The 22398-nt window shown below is 39.2% G+C and overlaps 1 protein-coding gene across 2 annotated transcripts in view; it reads right to left on the bottom strand.

Annotated features, from left to right (window-relative positions):
• adamts6 (ADAM metallopeptidase with thrombospondin type 1 motif 6) overlaps positions 1-22398 on the bottom strand; it is a 106345-nt gene that overhangs the window by 48649 nt on the left and 35298 nt on the right. For both annotated transcript variants that reach the window (XM_015391413.1, XM_015391412.1), the window contains exons 11-14: positions 14314-14455; positions 9113-9220; positions 2385-2530; positions 852-915 (exon numbers count right to left, since the gene is read on the bottom strand). In XM_015391413.1, coding sequence (XP_015246899.1) covers positions 852-915; positions 2385-2530; positions 9113-9220; positions 14314-14455 — 460 coding nt within the window. The remainder of the gene's footprint in view (positions 1-851; positions 916-2384; positions 2531-9112; positions 9221-14313; positions 14456-22398) is intronic.

Here is a 22398-nt window from a genome sequence, read left to right as displayed (position 1 = left end):
TCCAAATTTTCTTTAACGGAGAGTCTCCAGACTGATCTGTGAATGAAACCCTAAACACAGTGGTGGTAGCATCATGCTCTGGAATCAGGATGTTTGTCAAGATGGATGAAATTTTGAGCACAATTACAAAACTTCTTTACCAGTTAATCTTTTTTGTTCTTTGTGACCTACTGGTGGGCCTTCAGTAACATAGATAAGAAACTTCCTATGCTAATTTATTGCAGATGAAATGTGGTTAGCAAGCCTGAATATTGACAGGTCGGGAATAAAGACTTTGAGTGTCTCATAGTCTGAGAATCTTTTGGCAAACTCCCAACAGCTGGAGGTATATCTTTTAATGAGGAAAGGGTGTTGATGCATAAAACAAACCATAATTGGTAAAGTGCTTCTTTCATGGTTATTTGGTTGCAAGGTTTTCCCATTACCTCAAAGGAATTCTGGATCCCTTTCACTGTGATCATCATCCGGATGGCTACCCGTCAAAGCAACGCCCTTTGTCTCCACCGCCTTAGTTTAGAGGCTAGATATAATACGCTTGTTGGTTTTTAACATTTTTCTTCTAATTAAGTGTTATGAGGTTTCCTTGTCTTTCTAAGGCCAGAGCTGTTTTTAAATGTCACAAGCTCATAGTTTTGTGATATTACACATCCCTTCTTGCACCTTATGCAGATAGATGTTTCAGAAATTCCACTGAAGAAGTACAAACTGACAGTTTACTTAGATAAAAACAGTGAATTCTTGTCCTTTTCTTTTTTTAATAGTTTAATGTCATAAATACACCGAGAAAATTACCATGTAGTTGATCTAAATCTAAGTAAGACAAGGAGGTAACGTAATGAAGATGGACTCACATCAATGTTACAGGATCTGTATCGTTTTCTCTCTCCAAGACAGTACTTTCCGCCTCCAGATGGGCTGCAAGAAAGAAGAGATTTTAATGAATGGGGAGTTCAAGAGGGAAAAAAAAAAAAAAGTTAATTTAACATCTCGAATTTCAGGCGCTTACAATGAATTACAATGAGAATTTATTTTTACGGCTGTAAGCTAAGACGGAGGTTTGACGCCACAAAAGCACAAGTTTGGTGACAGAGTCTCTGCCAGAACACAGAAGTATGTTTGTGTGTGATTTTTGCTGCTTTGCTGAGTCTGTGTGCCAGCGGTTCATTCATGAAACCCAAGCTGCTGTAAGACCTCTTAAGTGTGACACGACATTTAGATTTGGACGGGAGATGCAGTCTGTAACTTCAGAACAATTCTCTTTACAGGTCCCCCCCCCTCGTCGAGACTACATCCACTCCATCTTTTGAGGGATTTATTTTCTTTCTTTTATTCTTCCTTTCACCTTCATTAGCCTCTCGTTTTCCCCATGATTATTTCCACTTCATTGCAAAGAGGCTCCTGTAATGAATGTGTTAAGAGGCTCCTCTGGCTGCACTCCACTTTGCACCGATGCCTGAGCAGAGCTGATTACCTTACACAGGTGGTCCACATTACCCTGGTGCCTTCACTTTTCCATCCTTTCTTTTTTCTCCCCTCTCCTGTCTTATTCACCTTTGCTTTCTTTTGTCTTCTAATAGCGTGTCTGACGAAATACCTAGCTTCCAAAACGAAGGAATACGACAGTGGAAGAAGGATAAAGATTCCAGATGTCTGCCTGCAGGCCAGGGATGCTCTGGTTAGTGGCTTTAAAACAAAAACATTTTACCACCTCATAAGCTCCAGGAATGATCCTCTTCAGGTTTGACCAGTCTAAACATTTTAAATGTTTAACTCAAGATGATCAAATGCAACAGAGCACCAATAGAAAGCTTTAAGACAGATGGAAATCTCGGCATTAGCAGCTAATGAGCAACTAATTGAGGTATTATCACAATATTTTAAAACTGCAGAACTACTGAGAAAAGCAGTGGGATTATTACTATAGTCTCTTTACTATAGTTCTGTTTTACCATCTATCTGCATTGAAACAGTAAATTGTGTTAATGCATCTTACTTTTAAACCATACATGTTATATAGCATACAGTACGTTACATTGCTCCATTTCATTTATTACAATGGAGCTGTTTTGGTGTTTGGAAAGCTTTTGCTGTTTCACCGATGTCTAGATTGTGCAGAATAAAAGTATCATTATTTTAGTGTTATTATTTCAAATAAATCTTATTATTTCTGATTAGTATAATAGAAATAATTGTTTTATCCATTTTGACAGGCCCAAAATATATAATTACTTTCTGATGTACTTCAGAAACAGATTAATTTCTGTCCCTCTGTAGCCACATGGATATAACACACATGCACATACAGATTACACACAAACACACACTTGAAGGCAGGACCTGGATGCGTGTGTTCGGCTTGTTGTGGCTTACTTTTGCCTACTTACGCTGGGCTGTCACAGTGCCTCATGGAGGACGAAACACCTCCTCCACAGGTCCTGCTGCACTCTCCCCATAAAGACCACGGCCCCCAGTCTCCGTCTGCACTCTGAGGCCAACTGCCAAACGCAACACATTCTCCTTGGTAGCACCACTGGTCATGGAGGGGCAAAACAGAAAAAAATGAAGCTTTGATTGTTATGACATTAAATCAATTATTCTTTCCAGGCTTTTAAAAGTAGTTATTACATATTGATAAATCTGACAAACACTTGATGGAAAAAATGGTTAGTGGGGTTTCTAAAGACTCTGTAGTCAGCCCACTGAAGATCAAGTGATATAACAGCCAAATTAAGTAGGATTTTATATAGGGATGCACGATATAATCGGCCCCCTATCGGTATCGGCCTGTATCGGCCTTAAAACTAAATATCGGACATCGGCCACCCCACCGATATTTAACCCGATATTTGATTAGCTTCTGAGTTTCTAAAGTCAAAAAAAAAAAAAAAATACTACTTCTTCTTCTTCCTCAAAAACTTCTTTTTACAGACTTAAAAACTTCTAAAGACGAGGGAAAAATATTGATACATTAAAATATCCCAATATCTTCATTTGCTGATATATTGCCATTTAAAAACACCATATCAATCTCTTTTACTAATGAAATATTGCTATATGTCATCATTATGCTACGAAATCCCCCCAAAATTCACGAAATTTTGCCATTTTTTTATATGTTGATATATTGACGCGGCATCGATCTATTTTACTAACAAAATCTCACAAGAATTTGCAAAATATCACGAGAGTTTGTAACAGAACGATAAAATTTCACGAGATTTTGAAAGTAAAATAGATTGATACCGCGTTTTTAAAAATCAATTTGATATCAGCATATGAAAATATATTTGAGTATATTATTTTTCAAAGTTTCAGAAATGGAAAACAAAACTGCTATTTTCAATGACTACTTATTTTTGTCCAGCTTTAACATCGGTATCGATATCGGTTATCGGCTACATGAGTTTTAAAATATCGGATATCGGCCAAAATCCCAATATCGTGCATCCCTAATTTTATAAGTGTACTACATGCAGTAAAGCTGTGGAATAACTCGGATTTTAAGTTGAAAAAATGCCAACTATGAATAATCTTTTTAACACGTTATGAAGAAAATTGAATTTTGTATACCTCTGGGTTTAATGATTAGACTGATTTTTGTGTGCAACGCATACTTCAACTTTATAATCAGGGATAAACGGGCAAACGTTTGCACGATTTCTTTCCTTGTCATGCTTCCATTTTCACTTGTGCACAAGGTGTAACGTGAGAGCTTGTCTTTGTGACTTCTTGATATTTGTTAAACCAAGTGAACAAACTGGTGGATTGATAGTTATTCAACCTCTTCAAGGCCTTATTATGATTAATACCAAAACCTTTATGCTGATGACACACAACTTACTATATCAACAATGTTCACTTACGGTTACTAAGTCAATATGTCCAAGATGTCAGTAACCAGATGGGTTAGAATTTCCTTCATCCTAATGCAGAATAGATAGAACTGTCGGCTCTGCATTCAAAATGCTCTGTTTCAGAAATCTAAGACTTTGCATAAATCTGAGTCAATGTCCTAACAGTGAAACAGGCTGTTGGCAGCATCATGCAGCGGACATGGATGTCTTAAACAGTGTACGAAGGGTTGGTAATATTTGTGGGAAAAAATGAAGAAATTTTATAGTAATTTCCCTTTTTAGGTAACTGTATGGTGCAAGAAAGAGCCTGGTTTATTTTCACCAGGCTATGCAGTAAAGAAAACGAACAAAAAGTACTAACCACATCGCCTGTGGTTTTAGAACTGCTTTCACAATTTAATGTGCGATCGTCTCCAAAGCAGGAAAGAAACAAAAAGATTGCTGAGTAATGCTTCAGAAGCAGTTGCAACCTCCAGCTAAGCTGGTCAGCGTCAGCGATGGAGGAGGGGATCAGAAACTAACCTTTTGTCTCTCCAACTGTGTCAGTGGGTTATTGTTCCACTGAAACTGACACTGAAACAGTCAAGGTGAGGGCTTGGCTAGGCTACTGCCCTATTTGACGGACTATTCATGTGCTGAGGCCGTGTCTAAACAAGATTAGCAGAGCTAGAGTCAGAGGAGAGAGGGAAGAGAGTTGGGAAAAAAGACAGAGGGATCAGTACTGAAAACTTTAGAGTGTAATGTATATCTGCGGGTCCATTTGAACTCCGTGAAAACCTGAAAGCTTCTGCTTGACTTTTATCTGACCTGTTCCTCCATCCTTCTACTTTTGTTGGGAGGGCCTCTTTTCGTCATACGCCAGATAAGAAATGGCTGACAATCATTCCTTCGGCAAAGGCAGACAGAGTGAGCCGTGGGCTTTCCTAAAGCTGCTCCGAAAGCTCTTCTAAAGCCCCCGTGGTTTAACCTGGGGCCCCCTGTGTTGTCCAGGACCCTGTACGTGGGCTCCGGTCCTCAAAGGCTCCAATGAGCTAATGGTAATCATGGACGACAGCTCGTGACAATCTCCTATTCTTCCCTTTTAGAACTAGGACCATCAACAATGGCTGCAATAATCCGTGTTAAAACTGTCTCCCCCTAACCTGGTTGGCATAATCAGAGGCCTGATGACCTAAAGCTCATCAGGCCTGTGTAAGGGTGTGGGTTCTGGTGTGTGAATGGTAGCAGCAACTGGAGGAGTTCATACTGGACGGAAAGAACACTTATGGATAGGAAGTCTGAAGGCAGTAGAAGTAATTATCACCCAAGTGCTTTCTCAGCACTTTATAGAATTAGAACCAAAGCGGTAAAACTGAGGAAAGTTCATAAGAAACGTATCGCTATGGTTCCTATTTTTCTTTTTTTTTTCTACATTAAAGTCACATCTTTACAAAAACAATACATTTTATGCAATAAAATAAACAAAAACATCTGTATGATAATGAACTTTTGGAAAATGTAGGGTTTTTAAAATGAGCCCATAGGCAAAAACGTGCAGAGTGACACACATTTAATTTTACCTAATTAGCAAATTAAAGGGACAATAAAGAAATCATTTGGCTTTTAATAAGCAAAAATCAAGTATTACTTGTATAAATACATGGTCTTCAAAAGACTAAAAGCATCCCATTTTAAATGAAAGCTTTCTTTGTAGCTTTGATTTAGGAGTTCATTAAAAGAGATGTCCAGGTGAACACACCGTAAAGCGCCATATTTGGTCGTCTCTATTTGATTGAAGTTTCCAAAGTGGGACAAACGTATCAGCCAACACGTTTCACATCTATGTGAAGACGTGCTGGATGACCGGGATCATTTTCTTTGGCTTTTTTAGTTGAAATGGCCAAATCAATGGACCATCCATACTGTGTTCGCCCAATGGAAGAAGGGAAGTAACAATGGACAGAAAAGGAAGTTCCAAATGGTATAAAACAAGGGTGTATGTCAAAAATATCTAAAAAGATCCTTGAAGAATGCAATAAAGGGATTTTATTACATACAATAAGTAGGCGTATTGCTGGTTCAATTCCCAGCCTGGGGTCTTTCTGCATGGAGTTTACTTGTTCTCCCTGTGCATGCATGGGTTTTGTCTGGGTACTCTAGCTTCATCCCACAGTCCAAAAACATGACTGTTAGGTTAATTAGCTTCTCTAAACTCTCCTTAGGTGTGTCTGTGAATGGCTGTTTGTCTCTGTGTTGCCTGATAGATTGGTAACCTGTCCAGGTTGTACCCTGCCTCTTGCCAGGAGACAGCTGGAGATAGGTACCAGCAGGTCTTGTGACCCCACCTGGGATATAGCGTAATGGAAAATGGGAAAAAAAAAAAAAAAAAAAAACATTTACGGAACTGTGTTTCATATTGACATGAAACATTAAGTTACCATCTCACCAGAAAAATGACTTTAAATAAAGCCAAAATCCTCTTTAAATGCAAATCTTTGTTTCATTGTTCTCAAGAATGTTAGGGAAGACTGAACGTAATGCTTGCTGCTTTCTGAAAAGCCTTAACCAGGGTACTGCCTATGGAAGGACATTAGGACATGGGAATCACTCTTCTCTGTCAGGGTACACCAAATCACAACTTGGAGTGACTTGAAGTCGTACCATCTTGGTCCTTTACCGTATCTGTGAAGATTCTCGGTCATCCAGGTCATGGTAAAGCTTGAAAAGTTCAGTTTAGGCAACAAGTGAGTTTTTCTAGAAGGCGTTTTGTCTCTCATCCAATAGAATTGAAGAAGCCTCTTGGTTGACAGGCGAAATGTCTTCCAGAAAACTTAACTTGTTCCCGAAACAGGAACTTTTCAGGAACTTTACCATGATTGATTAATGCCACCATACCTTTTAGGAATATAAAACTGACATTAATTCCTGAACATAATACAACGGTTTGTAATGGTTCACGGCCTGTAGATTATAAAACAACATCAAACGCAGCTGTCTCTGGTTCATTGTTAAAGGGAATCTGCACAGGACGAGGGGAAAATTATTATTCTGATTGATGTACGACGTAGGGAAATGATATGTTCTGTTACAAGCATCATGACCACCTCCCATGGTTATTTACAGACTTGATATTGGTGAGATGACTTCAACCATTCTTCCCGGCTAAGATGTTCCAATTAATCCAGAGAAGTAATAAACACATGTAGACAAAGAAATAAATGCATAGTCTGATAATTACCATCTAACAATATATCACAAAATGCTTTAAGTGTTGCCTGGGACATCTGCTTATTTTCAAAGTTCCACGTGCACACAGACAAAAACAGCTTGAGGGATAGAAGTAAACTTCCCAGAGTTATAACTCTGAACTGCTAAAGGCTGTTTATTAAGGTCGGACTTCACTAAAGCATCCATAACATTTGCAGCAGTGCGACCTCAGAATTAGAACTAAATTAAATTTGCATTTCATGGAACAGTCAAACCTAGACTAATTTGTTACCTTTGTTGATGACTGGCTCTTTTCAACACAGGTTGTGACTGTTATTGTAATTTAGTTGGATTCTTGTGAGGCCGAAGTCGTATATCATCCCAATGGGCATATTAGGGGACTCCATGAGCACCTCAATGCTTTGAAATTTATTTATTAAAAAATGGAAATGAAGGCTATATATCTGTCTAATACTAGCACACCATAAAAATACATTTAACATATATAAGCAATATAATATCACAAGATTTCAATAGATATTGGTATTGATTAAAAATAGGAGTGTGTGATATGATGATATTAGAATGTGAAGGTTTAGAACAAGTAGATGATCTGAAAGGTAAGGAGATCGTAGAATCGTTTAGGTCACATTTGGATAAAATTGCAGTTCTATGCTAATCCACTAACGCACTAGACGTACTTTATAGTTCACCTGACCAACCAATCACAGTGAATAACCGGAAGTGGCGCACTTTCTTACCTGCCTCCTTGTTTATGTGTATAGTGTTAGCTGCATGTAGGGACAATACTTCCATTATATGGAACTGGTTTGGCTTTTCCTCTATCGAATTTCCCAAGGCGCAAACAAAAGTAATTTTCAAAGTTGGCTCTATCACGCTTCGCACACTGGATGGAAGCATGAAAAACAGCTGGAGCATCGCAGCTAGAGGCAGCCACTGGTTAACACAAGCATTTGATAAAGGCACTCCGTATTAGAAGACAAACATGAGGTGGAAAAGGTAAAGGAAACATTTACTTTTTGAAGATATGGTTCCTTTCAAGATGATTAAATAACGAATGGTACAAACACCTGCTCAAAGTAAGTGACCCGCTGTACAAGCTGCCTAGTGAAACTACTTCTCCAATACTGCAGGTGCATTTTTGTGGTCTTTGCACCTGTTAGCAAAACTCCTCTATTTAAATTAAAAGTATTTCACAGAGCTTCTTTGGCCTAAATGTTTTTTTATGTTTTTTTTTTTTACTGTTTTACTTTCTGAAATGATTTGGTTACACTGACCAGATAAATTATTCTCATAAATACGAGTAATATTGTGATAAAATTATGGTATAATATTTTTGGCATATCGCCCAGTCCTAATTCAAAAAACGGATGAATGGAACTTAAATGTAAAAAAAGGCAAGCATCCATGTCATTGTCTTACTTCTATATAAAACTCCTAAACCTCCAGCCACTAGTTGGCAGTGCAGTGCCCAATAGCCTATTATTTAGCTGCTCTGAACCAGCAACAGCAGAGCAACTACAAGATTTTGTGAGGTCTTCCATAGCTATATTATTATACAAACTGCAATATATCGTCTTTGTTAACGTATCGGGATAAATCATATGATGATACATATCGCAGAATGCTTGCCAATTCTCACTCCTATATAGTTGATATAGTTAACCAGTGTAAAATGTAGCTGCCTTCAATAACGATAGGTATTTAGTCTGGAGAATACATGACTGTCCTATACTTAGAATTTCCAAATATATTTTCAGGTTAATGTGATTTTGAGATTTCCTCAGATTCTTGATTGGTGGGCTTTACTTTTTATAAAGGCATAGTTCTATATCAGACATGAAACTTAAGAAGGGTAAAAACAATAACCCCTTTTTTTTATAGTGTTTCTACAAAAAAGTAGGATTTGATCTTTTGACCATAATCCTGTATGAATTTTGTGTGGCTTTTTTTGTAAGGAAAAACTTGGAACAATAAGTGTGTGGGGGGTTAGGGACTTTTAGGTTATTTGCAATCATATTCAAATGCAGAAGAAACATTTGCTGACTTACCCCTTTCTCAATGCTGCCAGTCTGGCACAGGGTCCCTTCTGCAGCTGGGATACTGTTAGTTACACAGCGGTTGCTTTTGCTAAGGCACCAGAGCTCTCTACACACTTCCTAGGAAAGAAGGCAAAAAGCAAGTTGGTCAGAATAAATCAAATCGGCAGACTGGGGGGTTGACTGCTGGAAAACCAGCGAGTAAGATTTATCATTGGATTTTTGTGGTTTTCCTCTTGGTGTTTTCCCTCTGCTGTCTGACAGTTGTGAGATGAGCAAAAAAAAAAGAAGACAAATGAAAGAAATTAATCTCTAAATCGACATGATTTGTGATGAAATCAGAAAAGGGGGGGTTGATGAGACAGCATCTTGACTGCTGAAAGGCTTCTGACATCAAGAGCCCATATGCTTTGGATCATAGTGAATCTTAAGCAATAAGCCAAGGGGTCATCTGGTGCTCTTAATGTGCTTTTATGAGAAATGAAGACTCAGCTGGATCAACAGCATGACTAACTTTTTTTCACGTTTACCTCAGAACCACACGGGACCGTGACATCAGTTCAAGAAATCCCTTTTTGGCGTCTAAAGGGAAACCAAGAGTGAGCAACATGCCTCCCAAGTCTCAGATAAAGACAAATATCTGCAGTTTTATTGAGTAGTCTGAATAAGCACAATTCCTCCGTCTAGAACGGGGAATCCATTTAGATTACTGAAGTAATAGGAGGCAGCAATGAGTTGCCCCCAAATAAATAATGCCATAAATGGATTATCATACTACAAGGACATTCCTGTATAACCTTGCATTAGATTTCCCATTAAACCAAACCGGCTTGCCCCATCTTTCAACTTCAAAGGCTTTTAACAGGACAGTTGTGCGCTGCAGAAGAGTAGACTCATGAAAGAGAGTTACGATTCCACACGTAGATCCTTAACCCCAGGGTCAGAAAATATGCCACAGGCCTGCAGCTCTCTGAGTCTGTCCAGATTAAATAAAGCAGCAAACTGCCGCTCTTCAGTTGCAAGGATTACCCACTGCCAGCTGCTTTCAATAAGCCACCATGTTGCTCCATTCACTATCATCTGCCAAGCTCGTAGGTCAGCGGTGCAGACCTCAGAGTTCAGGGATGAGAGCCTGATGGATTTATGTTAACAGAGAACAAGCTAATAATAAAAAGAGCTGGAGGACTGAGTAAGGACTTTGCTAATACATCCATCAAATGGTGTTTGTTTATTTTCATAGGTTACAGCTTCCGCTGATGACCTACTTCAGGAAGCACTCCCATGCTAGATTGTGTTGGTAGCTTTGAGGGTGACTAAATTACTGCTGTAAAGTCACAAATATCCTCTGATGTCTATTCCCACCTCTGACGAAGTCTCATACTGAGAGTTAGATTCCATGGCGACCCCCTAGGGCTCAGTCATCAACAAGGCTGAAGTTACTTAAACTCTCTGAAGGCCATAGTCAGTGAAATATAACTGCTCTGTTGATCTGCATTGGTGTTTCTGCAGTTATTCCAACATATCAAAACACAACTGAAAAATATTGCCTATAAAAGCTTCAACTCAAATTTTTTTTTGTTGCTTTTGTTTCTTTTTTTTAATGTTTTATAATATATTAACAAGTCTAGATTGAACTGGTTTCCTTTCAGCATTTCTTTACAGTTCATGCTAATCAATTAAATCACCATAACCTTTGGAAATAAGGCAAAAAATGTTTCTAATGGTGTAAATTTTTGCCTCAATCAATACAATAGAAACAGAACAACAAACCATAACTTTTTTTCTGCAAGTTTCTAGCTACATCATAGCACCCATCATAATCCTAATACCTTAAAGAAATAGATATTTAATTCTCCGGCAGCATACCAACATTTATGTATTTGCAGTCAGGGCCAAACAACATCACACAGTGGCAAGCATAGGTCCCAAGCATAGCTGCATGCTCTTTCATTGCGCTCTCTTGCTATTTATGCGCCTGTAGATTCTCTCCTACTTGTGTTTGGACCTATTTTTGAGCCCTCGTTTAAACTTTTTTCATTTTGAGGGTGGAACCCTTAAAGGAATGGTACACCCAAAACATGATTAGCCTTCATTTTCTACTCACCCCCATGCTGAACAACACTCTGGAGTACTTTTTTGATATCTCAAATGCATCTGGAGATCTGGGAGGCTTCTTGCTGTCTGCTGACATTCAAATAATGGAGGTCTATGGTGCCCGAGGCAGAAAGGTCCATAAAAGTCCACAAAAAACGTGTCAATATTCCTCCATACTGCTCGTCCAATGTATTCCAAGTGTCCTGAGTGGGTAGCGTCCATAATTTACTCGAAACAAAGTCATTTAGAATGTTTTTAGAGCATAAACAGTAGTGTATAGTATTTCCTAAAAGCGCATTCACGAGTCTACGGAAACCGCGGCAGACCAAACCAGATGAAAGTGCGCATTCAGCGTCTGCTCTGCCGATAATGCAAGCGTAGAAGAAGAAATGTGCTGTTTACCTGTGCAAAGAAAGAAACAACGAAAGAAAAATGTCTGAGGACTTCAGTGTTGAGGAAGAGCATGAGTTCTTTGCCGAGCTGAATGCGCACTTTAGTCTGGTTTGGTCTGCCGCTTGTCGTTGGTTTGACACAGATATTTTTGATTTATGCCCAATTTTGAAGCGTGGTCTACACTATGTTATTCCACACCACAATGCAAGAGGGACAATAACGAACTAGCTGTGGGTCTAGATACGGCCGAGGCGGTGAGGAAGTGGAAAAACGCAAGGAGCAAGTTTGTGCGACAGGACATAAGGGCTAAAAAGAGCGGGATCCAGGTGGAAAAAGGGTCCCAACCTTTGTGCACCGCTCCCTCTAGCGGGTGCATCTTCACAAGTTGTTTTCCACAATGGCGGTCATACAAAAAAAAAAGCCGGTAAGGTACCAAACAGGAAATACGCATAGTTTAGAGCAGATGTAGATTTAACCAATCAGAGGCCTCCTGTCTGTGGCACTGTCTGCGGTCACCTGCACATTCGGAGACATGCACCAGAGTGTCTGGGGAAGGGGCGGGGGCATATCCGAGTTAACTGCGACACACACACAGGCACCCTGGTTTCTGAGTATAAATCAGCCTTAGAGCTCAAAAAACTATTGACATCAGAGCTCAGGGGATAACTTTTCACAACCGAGAGCCTCACACTGTTTATATTATGTGATATTGATATAATTATAGTTATTTCCACCAGCTAATATTAGCAGGAAATAGTGTTGGATGGCTGCAATCAGATTGCTAACTGAGATTTACGAAATCTCAGTTATTCCTTAACATTGATTAAGACAAAATATCTAAATTTAAAATGTATCAGTATCAGTATCCACAGTACTGGCCCTGTATTTATTTGGTATTAGATTGATATCAAATAAGCTGTATCCAACACCTTTATTAAATACTAGCAGCCAAAGAATATAGAATCTTATTGTCCTTTAAATTGACAAGGCTTGAATACAGTTTTAATTAACTTCTTTCATTTTGATCATGGCATAGGCTTTCATGACATTATGTATTGACTCACCTTATAAGGTTAAGTCAGCTTATAAGACTTACAAAACAGCAAAACAAGAAACCTGTCTAACATGCTAAGTAAAGTCATAAAAGCATTTATTCTTATACCTAAATAGAAAGAAACAGTAATATGTTTAAAATGTGCTAAAATTATACGCCGTAGAGGTCAGACGGCTCTCTTTAATGACGCAGTTTTATGAGATCATGTGGGTTTGAAACCAAAACAAAACACAGATGTTATCCATGTGGGTCTTTATGCTGTTAAATTTTACATGTCTGAGTAATGTGTGACAATGCACCAACAACTCATTACTCATTACCTCTGTAATTTAGTGCCAAATAAAGGAAAAAGAAAAAAAACATAAACTCTGTAGAAGCCAGTTCCAAACAAGCAGTCAACTCTTATTATTTTAAGTGAATTTTTACCCTCTTTTTTATTTATTTCCACATATAATGTGAATTAATAAATAATGAATGACATGTGATGAACGGTGTGTACTGAAACTGAAATCTCGATTACAATGTAAATTGTAGTTGACAATAAAGAAATTGGTTGATTGATAGCATGTAAGGCATAAGACAGATGAAGAAACAATTTGACCTTTATTTATTAAAGGAAAGCCACAGTTGCCCCCTCTTGCTTGTTCTTCAAATCTCCATTTATGCAATGTGAGATAATGGCATCATGTGAAACTCTTTGTTTTGTTTGTTTATGAAAACCTCAAACTGTTAAATCATTTTAAAAAAGGTTGGATCCAATTTATTTGAAAAAAAAAAGATAAAATGATCAGAGTGAATCTGCATTTTTCCTCTGGATATTTACCAGCTACGATCTCGTTTATACAGCTAATATCTATGTTGCTGGCTAATAATAATGCTCAATCCTTAGTTGCTACGTTTTCTCAGATTCAGATTCACTTCTACTAAAACTTGGTATGTAATGAAAAAAAACTTATTTTTACTGTTTTATTTTTGTACAAAACTAAACAAGATTTGATCTTGTGACTAATTTAGTCGAAACAAAAAGCTAATTTCTGTTGTTTGGATAACAAACTTGTACAAATAAAACAAAATTAACCCGACAATACACAACCACTGAGGATATCTTACGTGGAACGGTTAAGCGCATTTGTTCAGGCTTTATATACCATCACAACGGGGCTGTTGTTCTCAACAAATTGGATGTTACGTCATGTGGGAACTATCCATTAGACCTGGATATCCCCAGCACTCCTCTGGGGTTGTCATGCTGGTCAGATCACAGGGTACATCTCCTCCATGCCAGGCAGTGTGATCTGATTACTGTCTCAAAATAAACTGCAGTTTGGCTGAGTTGAATCATTCCCGTAAAAGTCTTACGTCTTTCATCCTGTTCTAAAACCACAATTATGAGCTTAGGGGCCAAAATAACAGGACGTGATTTTGGAGCTTGTCATAATGTGCTGTCAAATATTTTTCTTGGATAAAATGAAGTAACTTAGTTCATCTCTAATAGTCTCAGATAATCTCTGATTTGACTGCATACAACACAGAATGTACAGAGTGCAGTTTGTGGCATTACAAAGATGTTTGACAAAAGTATAACGAGTGTTTTATCATTGATCTGACCGTCTGATAGGACAGGATAAGGGATTTGTTCATTAGTGAAACGGGCGAGATGCTGGTTTCTTACCCCATACTTGCACTGACGCGAGGATGTTCCGTACTGGAAGCGGCACTGCTCGTCTGCATCGTACACCTGCCCCGGGGCCATGGTTGGATACAGGAAATCTCGTTTTGGAGGCTCATTGTCCAGACACGTTCCCCGACCTGAGCTGTCAAAAAGACAAACCTACATTAGGACTGTTTCTAGCACAAAGGAGCCTTTGCTTCAGCTACTTCTCATCTGCTGCCGTTTGACTCATGGAAGCTTGTCAGAGGTCCAAAATAATATGTCATTAATGTTGATATTACACACTGACATCCAATAATCAAAGGGAGAGAGGCACAAACAGAAACGCTTCACCGGAGGCAGCAGGAAAGGGCTGACCAGCCCTCTATGATTATATGCCTCCTTGATACAGTACTGACTCTGCTTGTACTGTATTCATGGAGGAACCAATAAAATGGCAGTGCAGCTTGATAGTGAACGATCCGCAGATTCCAAGTCGGAACCACAGTTGGGATAATATTTAGTCTGATTGTCATAGAGACACACACACGTGTGAACAAAACCTTTGATCACGTTATGTTTTCCATCAATTTGAGCAGGTCATGTGTGGATACATCTGTTTTCAGGGACGTACTGAATGAAACTGGGACTTTTGATACCTCCTCTGCTTTTAATTTGAAAATATAACAGAATATTTAGAGAGATAAACCGAGAGTCAACATTCATGACATGGTTGAACATGCATGCATGCATGAAAAGTAACAAAGAAAAAAAAAACTTTTTCTAAATGTTTTTAAATGACTTCATTACTTAAATTACTTCAGTCTCATAAATGTTTTTATTTAAAACTCCCCTCAGGTTTAATTGAATTTTTTTGTAAATTTTCTAAGCTTCTAAACATCTGACAGAGCAATGTTCAACCCTTCAGCTGAAATAAAAAGAGAACAACACCACTGCAAACCTATTAGGAATTAGAGCATGGAGAGCACCATTCAGACAATCAGCCAAATAACTCTGGAGGTGCTGCAAAGTTCCGCTACTCAGGTAGGAAACAACATCGACATAATGACGGCAACTATTACATTGAAGAATAAAGCTCAGTCTCTTTTTACTCTGCATGGTACCACTGAGAAAGATAACTAAAATATAAACCATAGACAACTAAATATAAGAAATAAACATTACCCCTGTACCACACAAGGTTTTAACATGAGGGATAGAGAAAGAAGCAGAGGGGAGAACAGCTGTCTGCTGAAAAGGTTGCCTGAAGAAGTTTACATATTTTGCCATTCTCAGTTTAAACAAGGATAATGACGTTAAAGTGCACAAAGTCGCTTCTGCTATCTGCCAGCCGCCTCCTCCTCCTATGGTGGTTAATAGGCCATAAATATATGTTTTTAAACCAGGCATTTTTAAGAAACAATTATTAACACTTTTCCAGGGGTGCGACCCAGTGATGCAGAACACATTAAATGATGTAAATCAAACATGTTTCTTATTGTCTGATCTTTGGGTCACGGCCACCATGTGCAGCAGAAAAGGGAAGAAAGAGAGCAGCTTCTCATAGAATGACAGCTGATCAGCAGAACTAGCATTGCCACCACTGACTAATGCTACGTTCATTCTGCAGGCCTTGATGCTCAATTCCGATTTTTTTGTGAGATCCGATTTCTTTTTTTTGCGTTGCAGCTCATATTTTCAAATATATGTGACTTGTATGTGATCTCCAGTTTGAACTGCAGTCATGCATGTGCAGTAGAGGACACAATGACATCACAGGCCAGCGTGCTCTATGTTTACGGAAGTAAACATGGATGGTAGTACCGGCGCGCATCTAGCGGTCTTTTCCAACCGTAAAAAGTCAATCTTTTCAATATGGTTAAACATAAATACTGCTCTCCGCATCATCATCCGCCATGGTTGTTGTTTTTCTTGCCGCTTCTTCATAGCAAGACCCACAATAGTGACCTTTGTCGGGTATTGATGACATTCAGGTCGGACAAATGCGACCTGGCCATTCAGACACAGGTCGTATTTGAAAAGATCTGATTCATATCGGATTCAGGACCACATAGCCAAGTGGCCTGGGTCGGATTGGAAAACTCTGTGTTGTTCAGACTGCCATAAAAGGTCCGATCCAGGGCAAAAAAAAAATCAGATTTGGATCACTTCAGGCTGCAGTGTGAACGTAGCCTAATGGTCTGTTCGCATCCATTGCATTTTCAGCGCCAAGGCTTCTGGTTTACATGAAAAGTGTATGGGGGCCCCCATCAAGGGGCATTAAGAAGTCTTGCAGCAAGATTTGAGCATTGAGAGCAGCATGTCTTGAAACATTTCCAGATTTTTGAGTTTTTAAACATCCAGAGTGACAGAGTTTGGAAATCTGAATGGTTGCAGCTCAATGCAGAGCTTTACCAATGGATACCTTTTTGATGCTACAAGCACATTTGGTGTAAATGTACCGTAATACAGGCATAAGTTTGTAGTAATCCATGTTAGTTTCCAGAGTGATACACCGTACAGCGTGAGACAATCCGGCTGGCCAGTCTACTGAGGAGCTAACTTAGCTTATTAAATACAGTCAGATGGAAATAGAAGGGACAAAAAAATCTTTTTTCTTTAGTTTTTCTTTTTCCCTTCCTGCATGGTTCATGGTTAGCAAATTTAAAAATTCTAACCTAGTTTGACCCAATGTCTCAATGTGGTCATTTTGAACTTTTTCCTTCAATCCCACAGCAAGGACCTTCTCATTTCTCCTTATGTCATGACCAGTCAATTTACAGCAGTCTGTTTGTGTTACATTACGGTACTAAAAAGGAAGGTCCAACACAGAAAAGGAAATGGAAATGCAACCAAAGTGGGCTGTTTGCAGTGGAGTCAGTCTAGGTAGAGCTACTGGAAATAAGGCTTATTATTCCTAAATTACACAAATGTGGATGGGAACAGAAAAACACTATTGAGGGAGGAGGATATGCCTAAGACATCTAAAGCCAGGTCACACCACTTGTGTCCAGCTCTGCAATGTTTTTCTTTCACACTGGCCGCTTGGAGGCTCCCACTACACACAGTGTGACCAGATGTCCCGATTCGAGCAGGACTGTACAGTATTGTTCAATTGCTGATGTCCCAAATAACCAGAAAATATCCAATTTTTTCTTGCACAGACTAGTAAAAGTCAAATAAAATGGGTTAGGCCAATGAAAGGTGATTTTAAGAGCGCTTTTTGTGAAGATTAATAAAGTAAAACAGATATTGTGCACAAAGTCCTTCATGAGCATTCTAGTTTCAGATTAGTATTTTTAAAGCTTAGAGAGGATCGCTATTTCACTTCATCTGATTTGTCCTACTTAGCTCCTACTATTGGTAAAATGCACTGCTTATTAACAATGTTTATTGATTGTGTCTGTCCAACTCTGCTCCACTTGCTATGCACACTCCATGTGTTTCCAAACGGGGCGAACCTGGCTGTGATTCAAGGTTTTACTTTGTATTTCCCCAGTGTGGATGTGTGCCCCTTTTCCTGTCTGATACATGACATGTTCACCAAATTGCTCTGACCAAGACAGATAAGGAGGTCACAAGCAAAGTTGCAGAGGATAGTATGCGGTCTATCAAGCCCAATAAGATTTCAATAAGATGTAATTACAAGATATGATTTTCTGTGGGATCGGACACTAAATTGTTTATAAAGATAATTTCAACTAAGAAAAAGGAAAGTCAGACAAGAACACAACTATAAACAACAGCTATTTGCCAAGCAGTCGTTGATGCTTCTGCTGTCTCTGTAGATGTGTAGTGGGAGGCCTGGCAATGACGTACATATCTGAGAAAATGTTGCATCACTTTTCAGACTGCAGATGCTTTAAAAAAATATATGTATTCAATTTAGTACCGTATATTTAAATGGCTGAAAATGCTTTATTTGGAGGGTGAAAACATTTGGATTGGTCGTTTCAGACTGTGCAGACTTCGGGTAAACAGATGGGATTTGCCTCCATTGTGACTGTAGCCTTACATCCATTTGGTAAATGGCAAGACTTTACATTTTCACTCCGCGTAGAATTTTGTACCATTTTTGTTGTGATGTATAAGATCCTAAAATAAAATACACTTATAGTTTAACGGCTGTTCCACAAGTTGCATTTCTAAGCTCTCCCGAGTGGTGCATGACTTTACACGAGTTAATAAAGTGAATGTGATTGGTTGTTTATCAAGGGGGCAGGGTTATTGTGGCGCAACCAAGTTTAAATGTGACTTATTTCTCCGAAGCATCTTGCTAACCAGTTAGCAACTTAGTGCTAGTAGGTTCCCAATGGGAAATTCCATTAGGACCAAGTAGCACTAAATTGATGACTTAGAAACGACACTGTCAAGGAACGCTATGGACAGCGGAAACATGCAAGAGGAGCAGAGTTTTGTGTTGGAGGTCATGGATGAGTCTCCTTCACCATCCATGTTTTATTTAGAGGAGCAAAGTGGGGACGTGTTGGGATCTGGAGAAGTTCCACCTTTCTCCAGCAGAGTGCGTCGTGGATCCTCCTGAGCTGAGCCTTCAACACACCTGAGGCGCATCTCGTCATTAGAGGATCCTCCAGTATATAACCTGCCTTCAGACCTTGCCTCAACGCCGCAGTGTTGATCCAGTTTGGAATCCTGTTTCCCTGTGAGCTCTGGATGAGCTTAACCTGCCGAGCCTGCCCTCTGAGCCAAACCTGAAGACTCTTCTCTGGATTCCCATGCAGCTCTGGACTAAGAGCTGGAAACCCAAAACCAAGGTCTGCCTTCAAGCTAGAAGTAAGACGCTGAAGCGGTTATTGGACTCTGCTGAACTAAACAGTCTATGGACCCAACAGTTCCTCTCTCAAAGCCAAACCCGGACTCCTCAAGGTATCCATCAGAAACTCTCAAACTCAAACTCTTCTGCTCCCAAGCTAACTGAACTGTCATCCTCACAGACTCCAGTGAACCTGCCCCCAGGCCTGAACCAGTTCCAGTGTTTATTCCATGTGCTTGTGATCAATAAACATTGTTAAACTTTTCATCAGTCTCCGTGGTGTTCTGCATATTGGGCTTTTCTGAAATCCATCATGACAGGACGAAGATGTTGTGGAAGAGGGTGCCAGGGCGGCAGAAGCTTGGTTTGGTGTAGAAGGCTTACAGCCGTACATGTTTGAGCCCTTGCCTCGCAACGCTGCCAGTTCTGTTAGCTCTACGCCTGCTGAAGACACAGACGTCCATCCCCGTGAACACTGGGACGGAACTCAATGGTAAAGTAAATTATTCATATTTCAACTGTTGCTTATATTGGCTGCGACATGAATCAAGATGCTATTACCGAAAAAATTTGATTGACAGATGACCATTTATATGTGATAGGCCGAATTTAGGTGTTCAGGCTGACGTATAACTAACTGGCCTGCATAAAATAACGGGGGGAAAAAACACACAGGATTTTTAAAAAATATGGAAATTATCTAATTTTTTGGACAATATGGTCTGATAAAGAGTACATTTATATACATGTTTAAGCCAGAATGATTTGACATTTAAATATGACCTCCCTACGATTTTAAATATAATTTTGTGCCTTTGTCATATGAGTTCTTGATGTTAGGTTGGTTTCTTTCCTGTTTTTCCAAGTTACTTACTTATTTCACCCTGTGTGTCGTTTAGCCAATTGTCTGCACCTGTTCTTTGTTGCTTTAAAACCTGCAGTTTTTCTTTATTTGGCACTTGGTCCTTAAGTTTCCCTCTTGTTTCCATGCCCATTTACGCCCCTCATCAGTTTTTTATAAGTGAATATTTTTCTCCTCATTAAAATCCCCTGATTAACCCTGCGCCTTCAGATTGCATTTTAGTGCAGAATCATTTTATAACATAATGTGATGTAGTATAAGATTATTTTACTTTTGAAAGCCACTCAACACTGTGCATTGTATTGTTTTTATCCCTTAAAAAGAAATTAAACATGTAAGCAGCCAAAACTTGCTTCATTTAAAAGAAGAAGAAAAAAAAAGCAGAAACCACAGAACCGAGAGCAACTCATCATCTTCTCTCTTAAGAGAATCTTTCATCAATGAGGGAAGCAGACAAAACGTTCTCTGGGCCCCCAGACTCCCTGGACTCTCCAACCGCTCTATTTATTGTCTTGGAGAGAGACAAAATAATCAGACCTTCAACATGGCAGCTAATATCTGACATAGTCGCCCAGACTTCCTGTCTGCTGTATACAGCCAAATTCATTAAGCAGAAATATCCTCTAATAAGCACGATTATCAGCTATCCATGAACTTGCACCGCGCTCATTGACGTCACCGCAGAGAGTATACTGGCAGTGTTGGCTCAGCAGCATGATTCATTTGGAACAAAAATTATGAAAAAAGAAAAAGCCTCGTATGGACAGAACACTAAACTGAAAAGACTTTCGGGGAATTTGGATTTATAACAAACTGGCAAGGAAAATGCGAGAATATACAGGATTCCAGTAATGTAAGGGAGCATATTCGTAGGCCATCCCTAAGAGAAAAACAAAACAAAAACAAACAAACAAAGCACCGCTTAAGGTTCAAGCAAAACAGTGAATCTAGGCCAATAGCTCGCCAGAGTTGTTTACTCGGCAGAGAGAAGCCTGTGCAACATCCAAAACTGACCGAGAAAAGAAGGGAGCATAATTAGAGTGACACAGTGAACCCTTTTGAAAGACACTGGAAAAAAGGCAATAAAAACCACACCTAAAACAAGCTCATCTAGAGCGAAATTATTAAAACTTTTTCATATTTTTCTCTGGGCACTTCCATCATAATCCTCATGTACTCTGGCCTGAATGAAACAGAACCTGATGAAAACATGGAGAAGCAGCTCTTTGTGTACTTGCTGCAGGCTGGCATCTAATACTACTATTTCTGTCACAAGCCCTGTTCGGCGCCCTTCCTCTAACAGCTTTCAGTAAGAAACATCATCTGACAACCGTAGCAACCTTTATCCATTTTCTTGGAGCACCTCGCTAAAGCACCATGAAGACGAACACAGTTGCACTGATAGTCTCCGACAACTCATAGCTGCCACAGAAACACACAGGAGTGTCAGCAATGCAGAACAATGCCTTTCCTTTGGATTCACAACACTGGTAAAATAGGAAACAAATAACAGATACAAAGTGCAAAAAAAAAGGAAAAAATTGGCCTAATACAGATGTACTTTTATTTATTTTAGTTGGATTTAAAACTTAACTTTAACGAGGTCACTCCCAAACTTTTTTTATACCATTCAGAGGTAGACTTTTTTGTGTGTTTTAGATATTTCTCTTGCTGCATAAGCAAAGATGGCAATAGCTTGAAGTCAAAAACCGATGGACAGAACTATCTGGGTTACAACCTCTTAAAGTCTCCGGTTTTGATACTTTCTTCCCTGGGAAGTAAAAACTAAGTTCACCAATCTGATATTTCCCGTTATATAGCTGGTAAACTGTAGCTCCCATCCTCTGAGTCCAACTCTTACTGGTCCCCTAAGGCTGACTCTGCCTTTCAAGAACTTAAGAAGTCCATCTCAGAAGCTCCATTCTTAGTTTAGCCTGACCTCAAGAAATAATTGACTTTGGAGGTTCGTACTTCAGTTTGTTTTGTTGGAACTGTCCTGTCCCAACACTCAGAATCTGATGACTAACTCCCTCCTTGTGCCTGGTTTTTCTTTCTTGACATAGATGGCTACCTTCACACCCCTCACAAACCACCTATCTTCTTGTCCAAAATGTGAACATTGTGGTCCTCAAAAGATTGTCCTTTTTTGGGACATACAGCAGAACATAACAATGAGAAGATTAAACACAAAAACAATGCCATCCCATATGTTGCTGGAGTCTCTCAAAACTTAAAAAAAATGTTCTCCAAATACAAAATCCCAAACCAAACAACCTCTTCACAGATGCATGGCCAACAAAGAAGAGGGACCTCCTTGGGACAAGACTTGGCAGTACATCTATACCTTAACGACAAAGGACATTCTTTCAAGAACCAGAATGTTCACATTTTGGACAAAGAAGACAGGTGGTTGGAGAGGGGTGTGAAGGAAGCCATCTATGTTAAGAAAGCAAAAACAACCTTAAACAGG

The sequence above is a fragment of the Cyprinodon variegatus genome, unplaced genomic scaffold, assembly GCF_000732505.1.
Source record: "Cyprinodon variegatus isolate N-32 unplaced genomic scaffold, C_variegatus-1.0 Scaffold540, whole genome shotgun sequence".
In the NCBI taxonomy this organism is placed as follows: domain Eukaryota; kingdom Metazoa; phylum Chordata; class Actinopteri; order Cyprinodontiformes; family Cyprinodontidae; genus Cyprinodon; species Cyprinodon variegatus.
Note: the sequence above shows the minus strand (reverse complement) of the source record. Positions and strands in the feature narration are given on the sequence as shown.